At 54.9% G+C, this 25,536-nt stretch overlaps 7 protein-coding genes across 7 annotated transcripts; 5 read left to right on the forward strand and 2 right to left on the reverse strand.

Annotated features, from left to right (window-relative positions):
• Positions 1-588: 588 nt before the first annotated feature.
• On the forward strand, positions 589-1,899 carry VTN31DRAFT_6470 (uncharacterized protein; the record flags this gene model as incomplete). Its single annotated transcript, XM_069407084.1, has 3 exons — positions 589-724; positions 1,688-1,740; positions 1,864-1,899. The coding sequence occupies 3 exons, from the start codon at positions 589-591 to the stop codon at positions 1,897-1,899; spliced, it is 225 nt and encodes a 74-aa protein (XP_069258645.1).
• A 115-nt stretch (positions 1,900-2,014) lies between these two features.
• VTN31DRAFT_6471 (uncharacterized protein) lies at positions 2,015-7,643 on the forward strand (the record flags this gene model as incomplete). The annotated part of the gene is made up of 5 exons (XM_069407085.1): positions 2,015-2,174; positions 2,234-2,557; positions 2,617-2,795; positions 2,850-7,031; positions 7,086-7,643. The coding sequence occupies 5 exons, from the start codon at positions 2,015-2,017 to the stop codon at positions 7,641-7,643; spliced, it is 5,403 nt and encodes a 1,800-aa protein (XP_069258646.1).
• Positions 7,644-8,286: 643 nt separating this feature from the next.
• VTN31DRAFT_6472 (uncharacterized protein) lies at positions 8,287-9,758 on the forward strand (the record flags this gene model as incomplete). The annotated part of the gene is made up of 2 exons (XM_069407086.1): positions 8,287-9,088; positions 9,160-9,758. The coding sequence occupies 2 exons, from the start codon at positions 8,287-8,289 to the stop codon at positions 9,756-9,758; spliced, it is 1,401 nt and encodes a 466-aa protein (XP_069258647.1).
• Positions 9,759-13,174: 3,416 nt separating this feature from the next.
• Positions 13,175-13,912, forward strand: VTN31DRAFT_6473 (uncharacterized protein; the record flags this gene model as incomplete). Its single annotated transcript, XM_069407087.1, has 2 exons — positions 13,175-13,291; positions 13,346-13,912. 2 exons carry the CDS (start codon positions 13,175-13,177, stop codon positions 13,910-13,912), a joined length of 684 nt encoding a protein of 227 aa, XP_069258648.1.
• A 2,344-nt stretch (positions 13,913-16,256) lies between these two features.
• On the forward strand, positions 16,257-18,215 carry VTN31DRAFT_6474 (uncharacterized protein; the record flags this gene model as incomplete). The annotated part of the gene is made up of 1 exon (XM_069407088.1): positions 16,257-18,215. The coding sequence occupies one exon, from the start codon at positions 16,257-16,259 to the stop codon at positions 18,213-18,215; it is 1,959 nt and encodes a 652-aa protein (XP_069258649.1).
• A 68-nt stretch (positions 18,216-18,283) lies between these two features.
• VTN31DRAFT_6475 (uncharacterized protein) lies at positions 18,284-20,212 on the reverse strand (the record flags this gene model as incomplete). Its single annotated transcript, XM_069407089.1, has 3 exons — positions 18,284-18,901; positions 18,969-19,806; positions 19,875-20,212. The coding sequence occupies 3 exons, from the start codon at positions 20,210-20,212 to the stop codon at positions 18,284-18,286; spliced, it is 1,794 nt and encodes a 597-aa protein (XP_069258650.1).
• A 586-nt stretch (positions 20,213-20,798) lies between these two features.
• VTN31DRAFT_6476 (uncharacterized protein) lies at positions 20,799-24,714 on the reverse strand (the record flags this gene model as incomplete). Its single annotated transcript, XM_069407090.1, has 2 exons — positions 20,799-22,644; positions 22,697-24,714. The coding sequence occupies 2 exons, from the start codon at positions 24,712-24,714 to the stop codon at positions 20,799-20,801; spliced, it is 3,864 nt and encodes a 1,287-aa protein (XP_069258651.1).
• Between the last annotated feature and the right edge of the window lie 822 nt (positions 24,715-25,536).

Genomic DNA, 25,536 nt, shown 5'->3' on the forward strand with positions numbered 1-25,536 from the left:
CACAATCTCTCAGAATGTCGTGATAACATGGCAGACAGCCAGACCTCAGCGGAAGAACAAGCAAGCAACCGGACCCCTGAAGTTCTCTCACCTCTGCCGTGCTGACCGTGACGGGGGCATGACAGGATGACTGCATGCAGCTAGTCCGATCCGGCATGGATCGGCGACCGTTGGAGCAGCGACCGTCCCGATGTCCTGCAGCCAGGCCTGTCATGTTTGACACATGTCATTGGATTCGGAGTTCGCGATGGATTCGGAGGTTGCAGGAAACTTGCAGCAACACGTGATTTGTGGGCTTGTTTGGGGTGGCACTGGCACTGGCCAGGCAAGGGGGGGGGCCTATAGTGGATTGTTCGGAAGCGTGTGCATGGTGACTCCATCGACTCTTTGATATACTCTCTGACTCTGAGCGAAGGAAGAATCGCTTTGCTTTTGCTTTTGATCAAGAGCCAGATGAACCTGCTGGCTGTATCCCTGTGGAATCTGATCTCAACCCTAAGCCCTAACCATGCTGAGACGAGCAAATGTTAATGGATGGCAGCCACAGTGGCTGATGGTTCGCTCGTTCCACCCAGTCAGGAACAGGAAATGGCCCCACTCCGGACCATGGACCGCATGCAGTCACTTGCAGTGGCTCCGGAAGGAAGGTCCAACCAGCATCGCGCCTTCCCCAGGCTACCCCCCTTTTCTCGCCGAGCGTCAACATCGCCAAGTTATGTCCGGAGTATGTACGAGTACGGAGTACTTGTTAGAGTTCTGACCTGTGTGTCTGATCAGTAAACTCGAGGCGACGAGAAGGACAGAAATCCACTTATCGAGAGCCTCCTCCCGTCCGAGTCGCATTGCCAGTTCGGAGATGGCTTCTCCGACGGAATCTCTGCGATTTCCCGTGTCGGACCATGGCGGCAGGAGCCCCTTTTCTCCTGGAAGTGGAAGGTGGCTTGGCTCCAACTGTCCAACAGGTCCGGACTGCGGAGATGGAACTGGGCCCCACACTGGTTGCTCACTAGGCCACTTTGAGTTTAGTGGACAGTTGATTTGAAAAGCGAACACAAAAGAGAAAAAAAGAACAAGTTCAATTTCAAAGTCATGTGACTTTCTCCCTGCTTAGTCAGAATTCAGGGGAAAATCAATCCAAACAGACAACAGACAAATCCCGTACAGTGACCGATCCTCATAGAATCAATCGCCTTGACAGAGTGCACTATTTCTAGAACTCTGTAAACTGCAATCGCTGTAGGTAAAGATCTGTTCCAGAGTCCAGACAGAAACAGAACCAGCCCTGTTTGCATCCATGACAGTATGTATGTATGGACTCGTACAGGATTCCCCCTGAGCCGCACATCGTTGGAGTCCCTGTTTAGGTTTGCGCCGGTCCACTGTCCTGGCGTCGGTCTGTCTAGCACAGAAAGGCCATTTGTCGCGGCATAGTTTTTTACTTTATTGCTCTTTGCTTGGGGCCCAAGACCGGCTTTAATTAAGTCCTCCGGTTGACTTGGAAGCTGACTGGCTCGACTGGAGTCTTTCTGCCAGACGCTAAGATTCCCGCCATCCCGTCCTGTGCTGCGCTGCCCCCAGAGTAGACTACTCTGCCGTAGTGCTAGCAGCCCGGCCCTGGACGGCGTCGGAAGTTGTGTGTGAATTTCCTGTCATCGGTCTGTCTTCTTCACCACCATCTCTGTTTCAGAATTCAGAGCTCTGCTCTCTTTGCCGACCAAGAGCTGCAGCTCTCTGTTTGCTGTGAGTGTCCATTCACCTACGGTACCATCTCTCTGGCAACCCAGGCTCGCTGGGAACAGTCAGACCGTCTGGTAAAAAAAAAAAAAAGGGGGCATTTCGGCTGATTGTCTGCTCTGCATCTAGTTCACCATCACCATCAACGCCCGCCAACAACACTGAGATCCCTACCGCTTCGTCACACGATTGATGCGCGCAACCATTCTCCGCCTCCAATAACGATCATATCCAACCGCTCGCCTTCCGCGGGGGCTGTTCGTGAAGGGCACCGAGCGAGATGGCTATGTCTCCGCCAGGCTCGCCCCCTCCGGGCATTCCCACCAGGCCCATGAGTGCCGTCATCCGCTCACCTCGCAGCAACAGTCGCATGAGCACAGGCAGCCGGCCAAGTGGCAGTCGTGCTTCCGATGAGGAGAGCAAAACTGCGGTCAAAGTCGGTGAGTGTGCCCAGAATCCCTCCATTCCCGCGCACTGCTGAATGTCAGTCACATTCCAGCCGTCCGTGTGCGGCCCCCGCTGAAACCCGGCGATCCGGGCTATGAATTGATTCCCCAGCGCTTCCAACGATCCATGGTCCATGTCACATCCCCAACGAGTCTCGCCGTCGATGTGCCCCAGGGCCGCAAGGTCTTTGTCTTCGACCGAGTGTTCCCCGAGACCACCGATCAGCAAGGCATCTGGGAGTATCTCAGCGACAGCGTAAATTCCTTCCTGCAAGGATACAATGTCTCCATTCTGGCCTACGGGCAATCCGGGGCCGGGAAATCCTATACTATGGGTACCTCCGGTCCCAATGAACAGAGTGACCCCAAGGCCATGGGTATGTGTCTACGTGCGAAATCTGGCTCGACCGCTTTGACTGACACTTTGCTCCGACAGGGATCATTCCCCGCGCGGCGCAAGTCTTGTTCGAGAAATTGGACGGCCAGACCCGGAGTCGCTCACAGTCGACGGGACTGCGCACCCCCAGCCGATACTCGATCTCGTCGCCGCATGGTCTCAACAGTAACAAGCCGCCGTCCGATAGGAACTGGCAGATGGTGGCCACCTATGTAGAGGTGCGACCCTTCCGCCCATGATGGGATTGCTTCAATGCACTGATGCAGTGACAGATTTACAACGAGACGCTGCGCGACCTGCTCGTCCCCGACTCGACCCCTCCCCAAGAGCGCAGCACCGTCACTATCCGTGAGGACGCCAAGGGGCGCATTATCCTGACCGGCCTCCGCCAGGTCCAGATCAACTCCTTCGACGATCTCATCGGCGCGCTGAACTTTGGTTCCTCGATTCGTCAGACCGATGCGACGGCCATCAACGCCAAGTCGTCTCGCTCGCACGCCGTGTTCAGCTTGAATCTCGTGCAGCGCAAGTCGCCCCGATCCATGCTGTCCACCAAGGAGAAGCGCATGTCCATGCCCGTCGAGTCCCTCTCTTCCGAGGCCGCCACCGTCACCGTGGACAGCAAGCTCCACTTCGTCGATCTCGCGGGCAGCGAACGACTCAAGAACACCGGGGCTTCGGGCGAGCGGGCCAAGGAAGGCATCTCGATCAATGCGGGCCTGGCCAGCTTGGGCAAGGTCATCTCCCAGCTATCCTCCCGCCACCCTGGCGCCCACGTCTCGTACCGAGACTCCAAACTTACCCGTCTTCTCCAAGACTCGCTCGGCGGGAACGCCATCACCTACATGATTGCCTGTGTTACCCCGGCCGAATTCCATCTGAGCGAGACGTTGAACACGGTGCAGTACGCGCAACGAGCGCGGGCGATCCAGAGCAAGCCGCGCATCCAGCAGGTGACCGATGAGAGCGACAAGCAGGCAGTCATCGATCGCCTCAAGGCCGAGATCGACTTTTTGCGCCAGCAGCTCCGCAACTCCGAGGCCGCAGAGCGGAAGAGCACGGCGTCCCAGGATCGCTCGGACCGACCAACGGAGCGTGAGCTGGAGCTCCAGCACCATCTGCTCGACATGCAGGAGAGCTACAGCGCGCTCAGCAAGCGGCACGCGAAACTCATCGCTGAACTCAGCAAGGTCACCGACTCCCACACCGATGATCCCTCGGAGCTGGCCGCGGCCATGGAGAACAGCTCCATCGAGAGGCTGAAGCGCTCGCACTCCTTTGCCGAATCGGTCGAGCAGGTCGTCCTCGAATACGAGAAGACGATCCAGAGCCTCGAAGCTTCGTTGTCGGACACCCGGACCTCGCTGTCCAACACGGAGAGCATGCTGCTCGAGCGCGAAACCCGGTGCGCATATGTCGAGAACCTGAATGCGCAGCTGCAGGCGCGTCTCCAGAAGTCTTTGGATCGCGAGGCCAGCACGGAGAGCTACCTGCGCGATCTCGAATCGAAGCTCGACGGACATGCCTCGGGCGAGGAAAAGAACGCAGCCATCATCCAGCAGCTGCGCAAGGAGCTCGCCCGGGCGCGAGAGAACGAGGCGAACTGCGAGGAGTACATTTCGACCCTGGAGGAGCGTCTCGCCGAGAACGACCAGGATATGGAGATGATGCAGCGCGAGATTGCCCGGCTTGAGCACCTCGTCGATCGCCAGCGCAGCCTCGGCAAGCTCGACAACCTTTTGTACGAGCTGGACCATATCAGGGAGAAAAACGCGGCCGCCGAGCAGCCCGCGCCGGTTGCAGCGGCGCCGACCGCGGCGGAGGGCATCGGGCGCAAATCGAGGAATCTGTCACTGGACACCCTGGCCGAGGCGGCGGAAACGGCGATTCCCGAAGGCGACGATTCCGAGCTCCGGGACACCGCGCCAGACAACGACGAGCTGGAGAAGGAAGAGGTCGACGCCGACTCCGGGCTGAAGGTTCTCGAGGATGCCACCAGGGACCTCGATGCCGCCAACGAATTCGTGTCCACTCCGGCACAGTCGCGGTTCGTCGCGGAGAAGCTCGAGAACGTGACGCAGGAGCTTCTGGATCTCCGTATGCAGCACGAGACGACGCAGAATGAATTGGATCTCATGACTGCCAAATACCAAGAGGCTCTGCGCGCGATGGCCGAGATGCAGGAAGCCCTTGAAGAGAGTCAGCAGCAGGCGCGGTCCATGGCTGTCAATGGACTGCAACGGGAATCGTCTTTTTTAGATACTGGCCCAGAAGCGGAAGCCAAGGATGGCGGACAGCATGTATCTTCGCGCTCGCTCTCCTCGGAGTTGTCCTCGGTCGAGCGGTCGGGTACCTCGCAGGAAGCATCTGAGGATACGGAATTGTCGACTCATGGCGGAGCCCCCGAGTCCCACCGCACGTCCAAGACCAATGCGGAGGAGGTCGAACAACTCCGCCGTCTACTCCAGGAGCATGAGGAGGGAATGAGTCTGGTGGCCCAGAAGTACGCTCAGCTCGAGGCGGAGCATGAAGAGACGCTCGCCCTCGTCGAGGATCTCAAGACACAGCTTCGGAACAAGTCAAGCCCGTCCCCCTCGACGTCGGTGACTCCGAGCCCCGTCATCCGCCGCGTGACGAGCCAGAGCCTAGGGTCTACGGTCGACCGGGCACACCGTTCGCTGGCGGCGCTCCGTAATATCGCTGCGGAAGAGTTCGAGCACCGCCCGGAGGCCATGCAGAATTTTGAAAACCACCTGAACACCGCGATGCATGAGCTGTATCAGCGCATGGAGCGGATTCAGGCGCTCGAGGCCGAGAATGCCAGCGTGAAGAAAGAGATGGAGACCAAGGCGACCATCATCTCGGGCCTGACGCGTGAGCGTTCGAGTCTCCAGGGCGCCAAGCCAATGGACATGGGGCTGGTCTCTCAGTTGCAGGAGCAGATTGTGCAGCATGAGAACCGGATGCGGGAGATGCAGGAGACGCACGAGCGGCGGGAGGAGGAACTCCGCATCGAGATTGAGAAGCTGAACCAAGCTCTGGAGGAGCGCAACCAGGCTTTGGAGGAGCTCAACCAAGCTCTGGAAGAGCGCAACAAGACCGCGGGTGCAGAGGCTCCCGCCGAGAAACCAAAGGAGCAAGACAATCGGCTCGAGGCCCTCCAGGCGGAACTCTCAGAGTGGGAAGGCAAGCACAAGTCTGCCGTCGAGGCGCTCGAGAACACCAAGAGTCAGTTGCAGGCGACGTCGTCGGAACTGGAGGCTGCGCTGGCCTCGATTGAGAAGATGCAGTCCGAGCATGCAAGCGCCTTGAACACGCTGAACGAAGAGCACGCAAATGCCCTGAAGGCGCTGAACGAGGAGCATGCAAACGCCCTGAAGGCGCTCGCCGAGGAGAAGGCTGCTGCGCTCCGGGACCTCGAAGAGGAGAAGAGCAAGCAGGCGGCCGTCGTCGAGTCCCTGGTGGAGAAGGAGATCGAAGAGCAAAAGTCGGCCATTGCCGGTCACTTGGAAACCATTGCCGGTTTGGAGGCGTCGCTTGCGTCCGCGCAGCAGCAGCAGGCGGCTCAACAGGCGCTCGAACAGGCCTCCGGCAAGGGAGCCAAAGATGGCGATGTGGCAGAGTACCAGTCGCGCATTGCCGAGCTTGAGGACCAGCTGGATACGCACAAGGCGCTCGTCGAGTCTCACAAGAACGAGTTGCACGCACTCCAGGAGTCACATAAGAACGAATTGGCCGAACTGGAGAACAAAGCAGCAGAGCTGGAGAGCAAGGCAGCTGAATTCGAGAGCAAGGCAGCTGCAGCTACGGAAGCCGCCGAGCAGGCCAAGGCTGCAAAGGAGTCCGCGGTCGCAGAGCTCTGGGCGAAGCATAACGAGGCGATGTCGGCCCTGCGCACTGAGATGGGTGGATCCAAGGATGAGGTCGGCAAGCTGCTCGAGTCCATCTCCAAGGTGATTGGCTCTCAAGTCACTCCGGTGACGCTGACCGATCAGCTTGAGGATCTCGTATCGGAGAAGCAGCATCTGGCGGACAAGTACGCGGAGCTGGTTGACACGAACGAGGAGCTCCTGCAGCAGCTTGAGGCCGCCAAGTCCGCGAACAACAAGGATGACGAGCGGGTGCGGGAGCTGGCAGACAAGGCCGCTCGGCACGAGTCGAGAGTGTCCGAACTCGCCGCGCAGGTTTCCAATCTGGAGGACGTCGTGCGCGAGAAGGAGGAAGTTATCAAGAAGAAGGAGACGGCGCTGCAAGAGGTCGAGGCTGAGAAGCAGAAGAGCGTGCGTCTCGTGGAAGAGCTGGAGGAGCAGATCACTAGCACGTTTGACCAGCACCACAACCGGCTGTCCGTTATCCAGGAGGAGCGTGCCCGGGCCCTGGAAGAGGCGCGGAACAAGATCACGTCGCTGGAGCGGGAGGTCGAAGCCTACCGAACTCGGTGCGAACAGCTGGAGGTAAGATCCATTTCCATTCGAACCTCTCAGGATGGGTAACTAATCATTGCAAAGCTTCAGATCAAGAACTTTGGCAATCAGGAGGTGGGCGTCGAGCGCACGAGTTCCATGAGCTCCAACCTGCGCAAGAGCACGTCGACCACCTCCCTTCCGTCCCCGCCGCCAGCCATTCCCCTGCCTCCTCTGCCCACGATCGCATCGACCACGAATGGCAATGCGGGCAGCATCTCGCCGCCGAGCTCGCGCCATACCAGCAAGGAGTTGGTCAACGCGCAGCTTGTCGAGGACCAAGAGGCTCGGATCCGCACCATTGAGAAGCACCTCTACGCCGAAAAGCAGCTCACGGCAACGCTCGAGGAGGCGCTCGGCGATCTGGAGGCGCAGAGCAACAAGCTCAAGGCGGACATGGAGACATGGAAGAAGAAGGCCTGGCAGTATGAGGACGAGCTCAACCAGCTGCGCAAGGAGCGCAACTCGACTCGACTCTCGCTGCAGGCCGTTGAGGAGGAGCGGAATGCCCGTCGGGAGGCGGAAGCTGCCCGGGCGCAGCTCGAGGAGCGCATGAACGCCATCAACAAGAAGAAGAAGAAGAGCACGCTGAACTGCTTCTGAGCTGGCAATGCACCCCACTGTTTCCTTTCCTATTAGATACATTAATCATCCTCGCTTTAACTTTTCTGATGACCCAATCCTGCCCTTGTGCAAAAGGCGGTTTGTCATGGGCTGGCTTGATGATGTTTGTACGATGGGTTCTTCGGCCAAAACAGGTTCACCTTGCCAGGTATCCTGATGTATATGCCCGGGACTGTCCTCTGTTTCGTTTCTGATTGTTTTTTTTTTCTACTTTCTTTATTTTTCTCTTTCATGTATCTGATTAATCTTCTCATACCCCTGTTTTTTGTTCTTTGACTTGTCGGTTTACTGGAACCCGCCCACGTTTTGATATCCTCTTCCCTTCTGAGTGGTATACTGCAAATGATGATCGTGGACGAAATTCGCCATGGCCTTTACATGTATTCTTTGTGTATGTTGACTTGAATGTTACTGTATCCTATCTCCATCCGTTCCAGTATGATTAAGAACTTGGTCACGACTCATCCATCGTAGATGGGAGTGGTAAAGATTGCGATAAGATGCGTGAGAAGATAAGCTTATCGATAAGCAACAAGCCTATCACATGACAATATGCCACGGGACTGAAAGCTGGAGAAAAGGGGCCCTCGGGGGATCCTCCCACCGAAGGCCCGTTCCGATCATGACAAGATCCAATGTGATCATCATTCATCCCGATCTCGGCATTGGCGGCGCCGAGCGCCTCATCATCGACGTCGCCGTCGCGCTCCAGAACCGCGGCCACCGCGTCATCGTCTACACGTCGCACCGGGACGAGACGCACTGCTTCGAGGAGGCGCGCGATGGCACGCTGGACGTCCGCGTGCGTGGGAATACAATCTTTCCGCCGCGGGTGCTGGGAAGGTTGCATCTGTTGATGGCGATCTTGAGGCAGCTGCATCTCACCATCTCCTTGCTGGGGGAGATGGCACGCGAGGAGAACAGCGACAAGTTTGGCAGCGATATCTTTATCGTTGATCAGCTTCCTGCTTGCTTGCCTATTCTAAAGACTGTGGGCGAGTGGCTTGTGCGGAGGAGGCCCCAGCGGATTCTGTTCTACTGCCATTTCCCCGACCAGTTACTTGCAAGGCGCGACGAGGTGAATCCCATAACGCGCGTGCTGAAGAGGGTCTACCGGTGGCCGTTTGATTGGTTCGAAGGGTGGGCGATGAGTGCCGCGGATGGGGTCGTCGCGAACTCAAAGTTTACGAGGGAGGTTGTTGGGGAGGTGTTTGGGAGGAGAAGGTTGGGGGATATTCGGATTGTGTATCCGTGTGTGGGACGGGAGGAGAAAAGCAAGATGCATGGGCCGGAATTGTGGGGTGGGAAGAAAGTGCTGCTGAGCATCAACCGGTTTGAGCGGAAAAAGGGCGTTGAGCTGGCCATTCGCGCGTATCATGGGCTAGGGCTTGAGGCACGGTGCGGGACTCGGTTGGTGATTGCCGGTAACAAGTACCCCCCTACCTGTTTTTTCTCTGTTTTGATTTTGCAAACTGATGACCATGGGTGTTCAAAGGGGGCTACGACACCCGTGTCCCGGAGAACGTGCAGTACCACAAAGAACTCGACCGCCTCGCGCAGGACCTCGGCCTGCAGACTGCCACAGCAAAGACGGTCGTCTCCGCGCAATCCGTCCCGGACTCGATTGACGTGCTCTTTTTGCTCTCCGTGCCGACCGCGTTCAAGGAAACACTGCTGCGCACCGCGCGGTTGCTGCTCTACACGCCCGTGCGTGAACACTTTGGCATCGTGCCCGTCGAGGCCATGCAGGCAGGGTTGCCGGTGCTGGCGTCCAACACGGGTGGGCCGCTGGAGACAATCGTCGAAGGCGAGACGGGCTGGCTGCGGGATGTTGACGACGTGCAGGCCTGGACGGAGGTCATCCAGAAGGTGCTGTGGGAGATGTCCGAAGAAGAACGGGAGCGGATCGCGGAGAATGGGCGGAGGAGAGCCCGCGGGAGGTTCTCGCTCGATGCGTTGGGGGAGAATCTCGAGGAGGAGTTGGCTAGGTTGCGGGAGGCAGAGCGGAGGCCGTTTTGGGGGGTGCAGCATGTGTTGTTGGGTGCTGGGACGGTTATGGCGGTCGTGGTTGCGGTTCTTTTGAGGTGGTTGTAATCTAGGTACTTGGTTTTGTCCTTGATGGGCTGATTGTCGGATATGCACGATAGTAGGTTCTTTCGTGGAACAGTCACTGTGTACTGACTATCGTGCACAGCCTGCGGTTTTTCTAGAATACCGACGAGTATCACTTGCAGCATGGGGTATTGGGTGGGTACAGGTCCAAGATGTCCGGGACAAGCTCCAGCCCAGCAGGCTTGGGCTATCAATAAATCGGCGAGTTGCATACCTCCCAGAACTTTAGTACTTGTCAGATAGATTCCAGTCACTAAAGGTTGTCTTGAAGTCACCTCACATAATCCGTTCCGCTCGAACCAGGAAATTCTTTGGTTGAGGATCGGCATGAGTGAATACAATCCCGGGCTTTGTGAAGATGAGATCAATCATCCTTGTATCAAGTTGACATAGTGCATAAGTGCAATTGAGCCAATCTCATCAACATCTCTTCTTGATTCCTAGAAGGTCCAGAAATCCTTGAATTGCCATCTGGCGTGAGAAAAACATTATAGATAGACAATTTGCGTCTCTAATGGGCTTTTCTCTCTGCTGGCGTTTGAGACGGCAACAACTTCTCGTGATCTCTACCTCGAATGTATCTCTTTTGTTAGTAGTTTCTGGATCAACAAGGTGATTGCAAACTTTTAGTGGCACGGGGAACCTTGTTGTTGGCAGCGACGATTTTTCACGTTTTTCTGCTTTCATTTGGTGGAATGTTAGTAAGTAGCCTACTATCCCAACTTGACTGCGACTTTGTTTTCGGATTCGACCGACGTTGACAGCGTTTGAGTTCGCATGCTGAGGATACCATCTCAGTGATAGTCCGGAGATCGAGTTTCTCGCACCTCATTGTTCATTCCCTGGTCGTGGGGGATGGAGGTTGAAGTCAATGATGAGGGCACGGAGAAAAAGATCTGGGAGAATGAGTCGAAGACAGCTTGTTGAGCGATGTGGATAGTATAGCACGAAGCTGGCTGCTGGTGAGTGACCTGAAATAGGGGAGTCAGCACTGGACATTTTGACAGGTGGGCTCCCTTCTCACACAATCTGTGTTGTTACATTGAAAAATGGTTACGGAGCTTTTGAGCTTGAAAAGCTAACAAGCACGTTGGTGAGAGCTGGTGCAAGTGTTTGTAGTTCCTTACAACAGTATGTACGGAGTACACTACGAGTACGGAGTACGGATATCGGACAGAACTGGGCTTATCCTGGACCGAGAGAGAACCAAACACAAGACCTTGCTAGCTAGAATTCTGCTCTCCGACTCTATGGGCAATCGGAGCTCTATATACACATGATGCCAAGCCAGAGGAAAAACCTACACAAATGAGTAGCGTCCTAAAGAGGACGGTACAAGCGAGCTGAAGAGTGCTGAAAACACATGAACCATGGAAAAGAAGCGGCTAAAAGCCTAAACGGCCTGAAAGACGGAAAAGACGGCACAAGAGAAGACATAAAGGCCTAAAGACACTGAGCTGAACACAAGGAGAAAAAAAAAAAGGAGCAAGAAAGGAGAAGACAAATCACGTGAATTTTCATAAATTTAGTTAAGAGGAATATGACTATTAAGCAGTACGTGCTATGTCACGTGACATAAGCTAGTTATCGGACAGAACTGGGCTTATCCTGGACCGAGAGACAACCAAACACAAGACCTTGCTAGCTAGAACTCGGCTCTCCGACTCTATGGGCAATCGGAGCTCTATATACACATGATGCCAAGCCAGAGAAAAAACCTACACAAATGAGTAGCGTCCTAAAGAGGACGGTACAAGCGAGCTGAAGAGTGCTGAAAACACATGAACCATGCAAAAGAAGCGGCTAAAAGCCTAAACGGCCTGAAAGACGGAAAAGACGGCACAAGAGAAGACATAAAGGCCTAAAGACACTGAGCTGAACACAAGGAAAAAAAAAAGGAGCAAGAAAGGAGAAGACAAATCACGTGAATTTTCATAAATTTAGTTAAGAGGAATATGACTACTACACTGATCCACGTGATTTGTTTTTAGTCAGCAGCGCACTTCTGTTTACACCTCCCCTTTTGATTCCTCCTACGCGTTCTCCCACCACCATCCTGGTTTGTCGCATTCCTTGTTCAACTGCAACCTCAACTGCCAATATTCTCCATTCATTGTGTTGCTCCTTTGACCGCCCGCAATGGCCACTCAAGGATATGAGCAGAACTATTGCCAAATATGCAAAAAGCTTCTCCCTGTTGATGAATTTCTACTCAACAACCAAGGGAAGAGAAACAAGACGTGCAAGCGTAATAGCAAGAAGCCCCCTTTGCAGATTGACGATTGATGGTACGGAGTACTCAAAGCACAGCACAGAAGTGCTGGCATAGATTATCAGGAGGTTTCCGACAAATGAACCCTTGCCACGTCATGTTTTGTTAGCATCAAATATGCTTAGCCGTCCGCAAAATGTTCGGAAGGGAAGTACTCTATCCCGAAGACAATCTACATAAAAGGGCTTTCGATTCTCCTTCGAATCAGAGAAGTAACTGCTAATTGTTACATACGCGAAAGGAATTCAGAACGATACTTAGCATATTGTTAGGTTCGCTCTGGAGACAAGAGTTGAAGGAGGTTGGACGTGTGCGCTTGCTAACATACATATGCCGTCTTGTGAGTTGCCAGGTCCTGCTTGATATCGCTATTGCAAGATGACGAAACATTACTCTATCGCTACGCGCGCTCAGGTCCTGACTTTGGCTACTACTGCCAAGTTCAAGTACGATGATATAACCGCCATTACTGGCGTGCCAAAAGGCACAATCAGCAAGATGGTCAAAAAAGCAAAGGAACAAGGCTACGATGGGGGTGTGATCGTCGATGAGCATGTTGCGGAAAGACCTCGACCTGGCCGTCCCAGGTCCGTTACGCCTGAGGTGGAGGAAAAGATTCTGAATTCAGTTAGGAAAGATCGAGCCGGTCGAGAGAAGTCTACGGAGTATCTTGCTTATGAAGCTGGTATTTCTCGCTCATCCTGTCATCGTGTTTTGAAACGCCATGGTTTCAATAAGGTTAAACCAACTGTGAAGCCAGGTCTCTTGGACAAGGCGGAGCAAAAAAGACTTGAATTCTGCCTGCGTCAGCAGCACTGGACATTGGAAGATTGGAAAAACGTTATCTGGTCCGACGAAACGTCAGTGGTCCTCGGACATGGCCGAGGCGGTCCGGGACTTTGGCGAACACCGTCCGAGGCAACAGACCCCACGTGCATTCGCCGGCGTTGAAAGGGGCACATGAGTTCATGTTCTGGGGCTGTTTTAGCTATGACAAGAAGGGGCCGTGTCACATGTATCTCCAGAGTCAGCGGCGGACAGAAAGAAAGCAGAGGAAACCATAAAGGAACTAAACGAGCAACGGGAAAAAATAGCTGAAGCAGGATTCAACGAGCAGGTCTCCAAAATGGAGAGCCTCAAACCGGGGAAGCGAGGAAGGAAACCTGTCTTCAAATTCACTCGGCAAAATGGCAAACTGGTTCGGAAGTCCAAGGGAGGTGTGGATTGGTGGCGGGATCGGAATGTGAGGCATGCGATCAAGTCTAGGTTTATATAACTGGCTAACCATTGTCCTCAGGAAGTTCTCCTGCCTAAACTTATCCCATTTGCGAAAGAATGCCAGAAGGATCGTCCGGGGACAGTTGTACAGGAGGACAATGCTCCTGCACATGTCCACTTTTCGCAGCAAGAAATTTATAACTACTATGAAGTGCAGCGGATTCTGTGGCCTGGAAACTCACCTGACCTCAATATGATCGAGCCAGCTTGGAACTGGCTCAAACGGCGGACTACCTCACGTGGTGCTCCGGTGACCAGGGAAGAAGCAATAAGGGCCTGGAAACGAGCCTGGAATGACCTCCCCCAGACAACGATCCAAGGCTGGATTGAGCGAATGGTTCGCCATATACAAAAGGTGATCGAACTGGAAGGAGGCAACGAATACCGAGAAGAAAGAACAGACCACGATGAAAGGAAGTTCAAGGGTAAATATAGAAAAGGAAAGCTCTCCGTGCGAGTATTTTACGACGACGATCGGAGAGGAGTCGGAGCGCAAACTGGTGAGGGCGAAGGGACGGAGCTGGAGATAGAGCAGCTCGATGATGGATTTGAAGATGTTGAGGACGATGCTGAGAGAATGGAGTGAGCGGTATGAATGTGGCACAAATACTATTGATGGCATGAAGTTACAAGTTAGCTGTATGGTATTGTAATTAATTACCTTCTGATACAATCTTGTACACGGCAAAAATTACTAGCACCATTCAATGGGTCTTTTCCTTGTTTCCTTTTTTTTGGTACTCACTACTCCGTACTTGGTTTGCAGTGCCAAGAGTAGCCAAGCCGCTTTAGACTCTGCAAGTATGATTTAAGGTTCTGTTCAAATCAGTTTTGAAATCAATTCTGTCCCAGATCTAAATTTGAAGATTCACACTCCCCACTCGGGACAGCCCTAAGAGTGAGTCCTGTGAAACAGGGTTGAAGATTCGAAGTCTAACGAAAGTAGTACTCTGTATAGACTACAAGACGTGATGACGGGGAAATTGTTAATGACATGCAGTTCAAGATGTTTTTCATAAAGCTCGATGTACAGGACTGTCGCTTGTAGAATACGACTCATAGGACCTAGTGTGCTACTCGTCGTGCTGCTGAGGTGTCCATTAAGTGACTTTCAATTGCTGAACATGAGGTAATGGGACCGCTGCGCGTATTTAGGCTATTTTGAAAGGCCAAAGTATAGTCAATCGTACAAAGATGTTGGCTTGTACAGTAGGTCTCCATGGCGTTGATAGCCGTTGAATTATATAAAACTTGCTGCGTGACAGCGAAAGATTCGCCTATCTGCTCTGATTTGGTGATATGATTGTTCCAAGTTCTGAATTATCTTGCACCACTTTGTCTTATCCCAGTCTGTCCCTTTCCATAGTGCTTACCCCCGCCTTGGACTCATAAAATATATTTCCAAGTGTTGTCTATGTCCACGAGATTGCAACACATCAGACCAAGTGACCAATTCCAGTAGGCAATCTTCTTCTGTCGTATGGGATAAGCCAGACTCAATCTGACGAAACGACAGCATCCGCCTCGATCTCCACCTTCATATTGGGATGCACGAATCTGGCGCCCACAATCATCGTAGCCGCGGGCTCGACCTCTCCAAACACCTCTTTCAACGCTCTTCCGACGTCCTCGCAGTCCTCATCCCGCGTCACGAACATGCGCACGCGGACCACGTCTGATTTCGCACCTCCCAGCGCTTCAATCGCTCTTCCTATCTCCGAAAAGATTCGGTGCGTTTGGTCATACGCCGATGTCGGGTGGAGGACGACACCGGAGGCAGGGTCGATGGAGGTCGTCCCGGAGACGAAAATGAAAGGTCCCTTTTTCACGGCTCTGGCGTACCCGAATTTGGTCTCGTATGGGTTTGTGGTCTTGTAAGTCTGGCGTGTGAACATTGTTGATTGGGACCGAGTCTCGCTCATGTGGCGTGGTTTCCTTCTCGAATAGTAGTACTACTACTCAGTATCAATAGTACTCAGTATCAGAAAGAGTGAAAGCTTCAAGTCAGCATAACTTCGGTCTTAACAGAATACTTTCGTATACAGTCATGAGTCAACCTGACTCTGACTCATAATCACTGTGGAGCTTGGTGTTGGAGGGACAGTGAGGGATAGTTGACTTTCTATTGAATTATGCTTGTCATCGTGTTTTCTCAATTCTAACTGAGATTATCCTTGGATAGAGAGTGTATGCGGGTTGAGGGGTTCAGGTTTGCTTGTGTTGGTAATGAAAGGCGTTATGTATCGAGATACTGTGGTACTCATTTGAAGTGATGGGAACCTCATTAATATACCCTCTGACCAACACGCGTAACCCCTCATGCCCAATGATGTACGGCGTATAAGAGACCCGTTCTTCGAAAAGCCAACCAGATGAGAGAGAGGACTGTAATTCACTCTCAACCAATAAAAACTAAGAATTTCTCTCATTGAGCCGACAATGTCAAGTCTGCTTGCCTCATCTGGTCTAGCGCGTTACCACGCCTCAGTCAGCCCGGAGGCTCACCGTCTCTGTACTCCCGACTCGTTGAGTTCTCCTCTTGAGGAGATTCGAGGGATCTCATCGCATCATGTATGACAGTATGGAGTAATAGTATCATCATGATCTCTTCAGATAGCCTTTCCCCTTTGCGGCTGGCCAGCACCCAGTCGTCCTGACATACTCCTCCATACTCCGTACCTATCGGGAAAGGAGAAAGCTGAGATCGCGCTAAACCTCATACAGCACAGTCGTTTAACCTGGATCAATAAATTGCACAGTGAAATTATCGCGACTCGACACGTTACACGCGTGCCTTTCCCCTTCACGCGTGGTTGAGGAATGACTTTGTACGTCGTCATTCCTGGAGTCGTTGGAAGAAGAACACAGTGTACAGCATTGTTATCTAGCCTATATAGGCCCCACCTTGGCCCCTTGCTCTCATTGAGACAATGCCCGAGGTCATTGATCTTCTCTCGTCCTCTCCTCCCCGTCCGCAAGCGACATCCCCGCCCCGAGCACAGCCAGCACGAGCGCGGCAACGGTCAATCACGCCGCAGTTTGACTCGTTCGATTTTGGCACGTCGATATTATCATCGCCGTCGTTCATAGAAGATGGTTTTGGGCAGCCGTCGCCGCCGACAAAGCGAAGGAAGAGGGACGATGATTCGTCTCTCATTCTTGGCTTTGATGAGACTCCAAAGTTGCCTACGAAAAGAACTCAAACTCGGGGAGGACTCGAGTCGGATCCGATAATGTCGTTCTCATCGTCGGTTCCAGAGCGGGAAACCACCAAGCAAAGACAAAAGGCGGACACTCGGATTACGATTACGATCGATGATGATGACGATGAGGGGAAGGAGAATAAGATTGAGGATTTTTCAGATTCCTTTGGAACGGGAGAAGATGCGTTGGATCGTTTGTTGAACGATGATGATGATGACAAGCCGCCGGCGCTGCTGAGGGGCGTCTCAGATCGAACGGCGGCGCTGTTGGCGAGTCTTGGGAACAGTAACAAGACGAGCTCGACAACGCGGAAATCCACTCAGAAAAAGACGACAACCGGTTCAACTGCCCCACGACGACAACGGGAAAGACAAGTGGACCGTGACAAATTAACAACCGGTTCTAATGCCCCAGGGCGGCAACGAGAAAGACAAGAAAAACAAGTCGACCAGGAGGTTCTGGATCTCAGATCGTCGCCGGTTGAAGTCGACTCACAAAAGCCGCCGCCCAAGGTGAAAAAGACGTATTCAAAACTCTCTGCGGAGGAGAAAGAAGCAAAAGCACGGGAACGCGAGGCAACTCGAGCACAGCGTGAACGCGAAAAAGAAGCCGAAAGGGAGCGCAAGCGGCAACAAAAGGAAGAAAAAGCGCGGGAGAAGCAGCTGGCCGCAGACCTGGCGGAGGTCAACAAGCTCAAGGTGGACAAGAAGGTGGCAACACCGGAGATGATTATAGATCTGGCGACGACGTTTCGGGACACCAGCGTCGGGAATCAGGTCGAGGAGTTTATGCGGCATCTCGGCGTGGAACTGACATATTTCGAGAGCCCGATTCCGGGAGTTGTCAAGTGGCGGCGTAAGGTCAAGGCGGCATACAACGAGGAGGCGGGCCATTGGGAGCCGTGCGCGCCGCACGTCAAGGAGGAAGAGCATGTTCTCTGCGCGCTGCGCGCGCAGGAATTTGTCGACATGGTTCTCGATGGCGGCAGAGGGGAAACGCTCGAACTGCACGTCACGAGGATGAAGAGCGCGTTCCCAAATTGCACGGTAATCTACCTCATCGAGGGGCTCGACTCATGGATGCGCAAGAACCGCAACTCGCGGAACCGGGCATACCAAGCCGCAGTGCGACGGCAGATGGCAGGCGGCGCATCGAACGAATCCGGGAGCCAAGAATGGCAGCAGACCGCCCCATCGATCACGGACGACGATGCAGTGGAAGACGGGCTTCTCCAGCTCCAAGTCACGCACAACTGCCTGATCCACCAGACTGAGGCCGGCGGCACGGACACGGCGGACTGGATCCGGCACTTCACTGAGCACATATCGACGGTGCCTTACCGGCGGGAGCGCATGCAGCAGCACGACGCGGCGTCATTTTGCATGGAATCGGGACAAGTGCGCACCGGCGAGGATAAAGCAGACACGTTCGTCAAGATGCTGCAGGAGATCCATCGCGTGACCGCCCCTGTTGCGTACGGCGTCGCGGCGCGCTACCCGTCTGTCACGGACCTGTTCCGCGCGATGCGGCGTGCCGGACCGCAGGATGGACCACTGCTGTTGCAGGACGTGCCGAAGTCGGCGAATCGGAACGGCGCCGCGACGGACTCGCGGATTGGACCGGCGCTGAGCCGTAGGATGTACCGGGTGTTGATGGGGACGGATCCGGGGGCGACCGACTTTTAACTTGGAATCAACTCTAAAATTGCAGTTCATACCGAAAAAAAAGATCAAGTCTATAATATAGATCCAAGTCAAACAACAACCCCCCTCTTCACCCAAACCCTCCACGCGACTGCCCACACGACGACCGCCGCGCAGAGGCTTCCCGCGCACCCCAGCGCCCAATATCCAAAACACCGCCACCCGCGACACTGCTCGGACGTTTTATCCAAAGCATTCTGATACCCCGCCGAGTATACCAACCCCCAGAACGACGCACCGGCGGCGGGCACCATGGCGACAATCCCCCAGTTCGTGCCAAAGTTGCCGACGCCCCAGACAACGGAAATCACGATGGGCATCAACGCGAATGCGCCGCCGTAGCCGAAGCCGACGAGGCCGCTGGCAGCGAGCAGTGCCCCCCCGTCATTTGGGTGGTGGAGTGGCAACGGGCTAGCGAGGAGAAGGAAGCCGGAAGCGGCGAGGAGGGCGCAGGGAAGCAGGAAGGCGAGCCGGGAGAGTGTTGGAGTGCGCCGATTGTTGGCGGGAGTGTGTTGTGGGTGGGAAGGCGCGAAGATATCCGTGATGGAACCCATCAGAAGCCGCGCCGTGGTCGAGGTCAGCGCGATGACGCTGACGTGGGTCGAGGCGCGGCCAGCGGGTGGTCGGTTTTTGTCTGTCGACCAGACTGTATCGATGATGGTACCGAGCTAGACATAGAATTTAGTTCCATCAATCTTCCGCTGTACGGAGTATCTGAAGGGGGGCTTTACGTACGTTGTTGAAATAAGCCTCCCCCGGCCCCGTGACGAAGAAAAACCCTAGCGCAAGCCACCACATCGTCTGGTCGCGGAGAAACAGCCGCGTCTGGTGGTTCAGCCGCCAAGTCTTCTTCTCGTGCACTGCTCGGCGATGCTCTTCTTCCTCCGCTGTCGGCGGCTGCGCAAACGTGCCGTACGACGTCTCGTCTTCCCGCAACAACCCATCCTCGGGCTCCATTCCCTTCACCACCACCTCCCCCTCCTCCTCATCATCAACAACCTGCAACGCAACGCCGCCCACCGCCCCAGTCACGGACAACAACACCGCCAAAAACACAAAATACCGAAACACATCCACCCCTTCAACCCCATCCACATGATTACTCGTGCGCTCTTTCAACAGATACGCCCCCACCATGCTCTGCCACACCCCACTCAACCCAAACGCCGCAATCGGCGCCGCCAGCATGACACCTTTCCGACGGCTGCGGCCAAAGTTCTTCGCGCAGGCGGTCACCGCGCCGCTGTACAGGCAGCAGGTTCCCGCGCCAATGAGCGCAAAGGCCACGACCATGACTGCATGCGGCCACCCTTCGCCTCCGACATCGACGGGCGGGCCGCTACGATACACCAACGCGGCCAGCGTGTAGCCCACGCCGAAGAGCACCGCGGACGCCACCGAGATCGGCGCGGGGGAGAACCGGTCGCAGAGATAACCCACCACCGAGACGGGCAGGTACATGGCGACTTCCGCGGCGATGGAGACCTCGTTGACGCGTCGCTGGGTGTAGTGTAGGCGGGTGAGGAATTGGGGGCCGTAGAGGGAGAAGGTGGTGATGCTGCCTGCTCCAAGACTATATACATCCATCAGCCTATGTAAAGATTGATTCCTGGGAATGTTTCTCTCGTTTTGTTTTTGTACCAGCTAATCACACTCCAAACAAACGACACTCCCCGCGTAATCTCCCTCTTGAGTCTCCGGCGATCACGCTCGACGATCGTCTCGACAACGTCGTGAAGTAAGCCATCTTCCTCTTCTTCTTCTCCATCCTCCCTCTCAGATGAGGAAGAACCCTCCCCCAGAGCTATCGATCGTCGCAAAGATAATCGGCGTCGTCTGTTCTGTTCATGATCTCCATCTTCATCATTGCCATCCTGCGATTGCGATAACAGCGAGCGGTGAGCGTCAAAGTCGCGTTTATCAATAATCGTTGTCGTCGGTTGGGCATGGTCATGGCGGGGAGTAGGTCTCTGACTCATCACTGCGGTTCCAAAGATATAGGTATGTAATAGAATCAATGCACCCACCCTACCGAGTGAGTGAGATGGACAGTAAGTACTCAGACCGAGGTCAACATGCAGCTCAATCAAGGGGCCGATGATAAGGTCATGAGCTGGCGCGTTTTACTGTTTCTGGTTTAGCCTTATCTGGTCGAATTTACCGTACAATACCGGATTCCCGCATTTCCACGTCGTTATTGTTTGTGGCTCATTTCCGTACTCCGTATTATGATTACAATACACTTATCACCTCAACTTCACTCGATTCACCAGTCTACAAGGTGCATGACAGCAATCACCCAAGACATCTTGTCTTCCAGTATATCACAGCACATTACCTGCAATCATAATCTCTCATACACTCTCCCAAACCATGAATCAGAAAAGCGACAAACCACCGTGGTATATGAATAAAACCCCCATCTAACCGCTCATCTTGGCCAAAACGCCGTAAGCCTGCAGGAAAAACATGATGAATGATACATCAGGAAAGAAAGGAAAAAGAGAGAAAAAAAAAAGCATGTAGAAAACAAACAAGAATGAAAATCGTCGTCCAGCAACGGACTTAGAAGCTGACCTCGCCAGGGTCGTCCTCCACAACATCCTCCATCCACAAACCATCGGCGGCATTGGACGGGCTCGAGCTGCGTTGCCCATGCCCCAAATCCTCCGCCTCGCCCCGCTCCGCATAGTCTTCCTGTGTGACCTCCTTCAAGATCCGGTGGAAGTACATGCGCAGCGAGCGGAGTCCCCGCAGGTAGCCCCGGTCAACATCGTCCGGGTGTTGCGGCGGACAGGGCGCGTCCGGTGGTATCCCGTCCTCCCCCGTGACGCAATTGGCAAAGTCCACAATCTTCAGAAACACTTCCGACTCCCGCGAATCATCGTTTCCATGCTTGGAGGGCGACGGCTCGCCGTCGTAGTAGATTAGAAGACTGCTGGCGTAGAAGCGGTAGCGTTTCAGTTTTCGAATCATCTTCTCCAGCATTGCCAGCTGCCGGAGGATGCTAGGAATCTTCTTCGCCACGCTGCGGTAACTTACACCGTCGTACAAGAACCGCGTCAGGGCGTCTTGAAACTCGCGCCCCGCGGCCAAATCGCGCCCGTAATACTTATCCTCAAAGTTATACTGCTGTTTCTTGACATTCCACGTTTGCATCCCGCACACCCGTACGCCAAGCTTCTGCGAGCTCGTCATTTGGCACTTGCGGCGCTGCGATTTCTTCTTCTTCTCGTCCGCGTAGATGCCGTACTGTCGCGTCCCCATCTTGAGATCGAGCACGCACGGCCGGTTCATCCCACTCGTGAGGTCTTCGAGAAGAATAAAGAACTGCACGCGCTCGTCCCGCTTAGTCTGCGCCTCTTTCGGATTGGGCGGGACGGGGATGTGGTCTATGCGCGGTTCATGCCGTTCAGTCTGATGAGAGGGAGCAGACTGATTTTGCGCCGGGGCCTGTTTGGTCGAGTCTGTCTGCGGCGCTCGCTCCGCGGGCGAAGGGGCAGCCGTGGTGTCGCCGTCCATGGTGAAGATCTCATCCTCCTGATCCCCGCCATATCCATCATCCTCGAAGAACATCAGTTCGCTTTGATCGTTGCTGGTGATGCTGCGGCGCCTCTGCAGTCCACTCCCCGAATGCCGCCTCCGCACAACCCGTTTCCGTTGCACCGTACTCGAGTCCGAAGGAGATGCGGCTCTGGGATCTTTGAACGACCTCGACCGACCCTCCAAGGCACTGGAAGCAGACGAAGACAGTTTGTCGACGTCGCGATGCGTGCTCTTGACAATGTCGATGGCCTTGCTTTTCGGAGATGTCTTGCTGTCGCTCTCGGCATCCCGTCGACTGGGAGTTTGATCTCGCGTATGGCCATCAGATCGACGTCTGCCGTCGTCGGAAGACTGATAACGGGACAGGCCCGGATGTCGACGACCATGACGCCGGTGACGATGGATCGGAGTCGGGCTAAACACCTCGCGAAGGACCTGCTCCTGTAATTTTCGATTTACAGTAGTAGCTCCCCAGGTGTTGGACGGTTTGCGCCCGGGAGTATGCACTTCGTTCATAGTACTACTAGAATTACTTTTGGCGTAATGAAGATCAGACAGGTCTTCAGAAAGGGCCTTCCGCGACGCCTTGGGGTCTCCCTCCGAACGCGGCCGCCGAAGGAACAGGTCGGACGGAATGATGTGCCGGTTGTCCTCGAGGATGACTTTGGGGATCACGCCCGTGACCTGCTGCTGACTGAAGATCCGCGGCTGATGTGGCTCTTTAGATACGTGGCCTTTGGAGTGGGCGTGTCCATTGGCATCAACCGTTGGCTTGTCAGCCTCCCCAGCCTTGCGGATGTCCTCGTCACTACGCTTCTTCGTGGGTTTCTTCTTGGAAAACGTCACGTTCAGCACGCCAATGTAACTGCTCGAGTCAGCCTATCTGAAATGCCAGAATTATCAAGACCGGTACATACCGAGGTAAAAAGACGAGCAGCTCCGGATGTCGTTTCTCGATGCGCTCGTAGAATTCATTCTCGCGGTTGTTGAGCTGCTTGCACACTGCCCGCCGAGAGAACCGGAAAACCGTGGTATGGCCGCCGACTTGGTGTCGATACGGCTTCAGCTCCACAGCACCTACCGGCGCCGCCTTTGCATGTTTGCGGCGCGGGCGATACGTTTGCGTCGGGGTGGCCTTGGGCGTCAAGTCCGCATCGTCTGTCAGGCTGGAGACTTCGTCGTGCGTCGACGCCGCGCTCTCGTCGGCCGACACCAGCTCGGACTCGGAGGTCGACTCGTGGCTGTACTCGGGCGTTGTCGTTCCCAACGTCTTGGCATCCGCATCGGCTACTGGATGGTAGTCCCCACGAAAGATGCTGCTCTCCCGTCGGGAGTGTAACGAAATGTCTACACGACCGCGATGGTCGCCGTCGTGATGCGCCGGTATTTCCGCAGCAGGAGGGTGAGCTTCTTGGCCATGAAAGCGGGGAAATCCCTCGCCGTGCTCCGCCGTTGACGGCTCATGAGGAAAGTAGAGGGCAGAAGAGATATGCTCATCATCATCCTCCTCTGGAGCGGAATCGGGACGATCACTCGAGTCTCCAGGAGGGCTTCCGACGGGGCTCTGGAGGCCTTGTCTGTGCGGCTGCTCATCAAACTTCGTCGGAATGCTTTGTGAAAATGACCCGCCACGACTGCCCCCGGTGGTTAGATGGAAGTTGCGGATTTCCTCGAGAAGATTCCGAGGCAACGTCTGTCGTTGATGGGCAAGATCGTCGTCCGCAGAATCGATGCGGACAGTCCGTCGATCAGTTGGGGTGTCCGCGGCGGGTTGCGTGTGAAGGGTAGCCTTCGTCGGACGGGGCGTCTGCTGCGCATCATCCAGCTCCACCCGTTCCTCATGCGCGGATCGAATCTTTTCCAGCGCCCTCTCGCGCCCCTCGCGCCTCTTTCGGTCCGGAGACGTGTTCTCCTTGAAGAGACCCAGGTAGTGGCTGGATTTGCGACTTCGGACGTGAGCCGGCTCTGTATGAGTCAGATTGGCTTCAATCGACTCTTCCACACGCGCGCTGCGGCCCCGACTCGGATGCAGATCGAGCTTGGAATCGACAATCACGTTTCCTTGACTGCGGCTGTGCGCGGCCGCGGGCCAGGGCTCGCCAAGTGACGGTCGCATCACGGGCACATGCCCCGGGTGCGGATGGTCACCGAGTGCGGTTCTCGAGGCGTTGTCCCGGTCTGCCCCTTGCGAACCGGCGTCGTCGGAGGCGGTCTTCCGCAATGGATGGAAAGTTTCCCGGATGGCGATGCGATGAGTTCCCGCTACCTTGGAGCTCTCCACCGACTCCTGCTGGCGCACCCAGCCAACGTGCGAGCCGCCGAGCGACACACCCGAGGCTGCAGGAAGGACCTCAGTGGCGCCGCGCAAGTAGCCCGGACGCGGTCTGGGACTCCGAGCCAACGGCTCGACGTCGTCTACGGAGGCAGGATGGGGCGAGGGCGCAACGGAGGGCTCCAGGCTCGGAGGGTCAGAGACACTGGGACGGGCGGGGGCCGTCGGTGGCACGGGGTCATCCGGGGAAGAAGCGGTCAGCTGTGGAGGACGCACCGACTCTTGCGAGGGGGAATGATCGGAGGGTGACGAGGTAGCCGTGGCATCGCTACTGTCCTCGGGCAGGTAATGGGTCGCAAAAATGCTATCACGCTCGGACAGCTGGGGGAACTGGGGGTGCAACGAGGAATAGGAACGGCTCGAAGGGACCGTCCTGGCTCTTTTGAGAGACGGAGGCGCCGACACCGGGGGGACGGAATTCCGGGCCTGCTCATCGTGGGATTGGTTGGTGGGTGATGGGATCCGCTGGTGACGCTCGGGCTGCGACGAGCAACGGACCTGGGGGGACGATGCTGCATGATGGGCTGCTTCTGCAGCGGCAGTCGCCGGCGTCACCTCGAATCCCGTGGGAGAATGATCGGATGCGGCGCCAGGACTGGACATGGGAAGGACATTGGTCAGGCCGCCACGGAGGGCTATAGACGACACAAGCCAAACGAATCGACCGCAACAGAAGCGACGATAGCGGGCATTAAGTTGATTGCTCTAGCTTTTTTAGACTTTCAATCTTAGCTTCGGGATGAAGCAGGGCAGGATATGATTCGGCGGTAGATAGCTTAGGCTGGGAGGAGGAGGAGGGAGGGGGGGGGTGGGAAGGGGATGAGGAATGCGGGAGAGTAACCTAGGGATTGAGCAGGGTGGTATTTAGCCGCTGGAGGGAGGATTATTTGCGTCTCCTGCAGTATGAATTTGGGAAGCGATTATTGAACTGGAATTGAGAGCTCCCCGTCGTTGAGTTCAAAATAATAATTATCGGTCGGCGTTTGAGAGAAGAAGAGAAGACGATTTGGTGGGGAAGAAGAACCGAAAGCCACACGCCACACCCACGTTGGCCCGCCGCGGCCTGTGAGAGGCTGCTGACTCATGCCGCTGTTCGAATAGGGTTTAGTGCGGATGCGCCATCCGGGGGAAGGTTATCATTTCAAATTCAGAATGCATGTCAAATCGATTTTTTTCATACCAACACAGAGGACAACCAATCAGATTCGTTGAGATCGCTCACGATTTCCTCCAATCATCCAATAGTATGTCCGAGCACAGATCTTCCGACACTAATTTGGCGGATTTTGCTCTTGCATTGATTGTTGCAATTTGAATAAAAACCGAATTACGGATTAGTAGTTACATACAAATTTACAATACGCACCTTCCCTTCGGGCTCGACCATCTTCTCCAGACTGCAGAGAAGCGGCCCTTGCAGCGTTG

The sequence above is a fragment of the Thermomyces dupontii genome (genome assembly GCF_041956625.1).
Source record: "Thermomyces dupontii strain NRRL 2155 unplaced genomic scaffold VTN31scaffold_7, whole genome shotgun sequence".
Lineage (NCBI taxonomy): Eukaryota > Fungi > Ascomycota > Eurotiomycetes > Eurotiales > Trichocomaceae > Thermomyces > Thermomyces dupontii.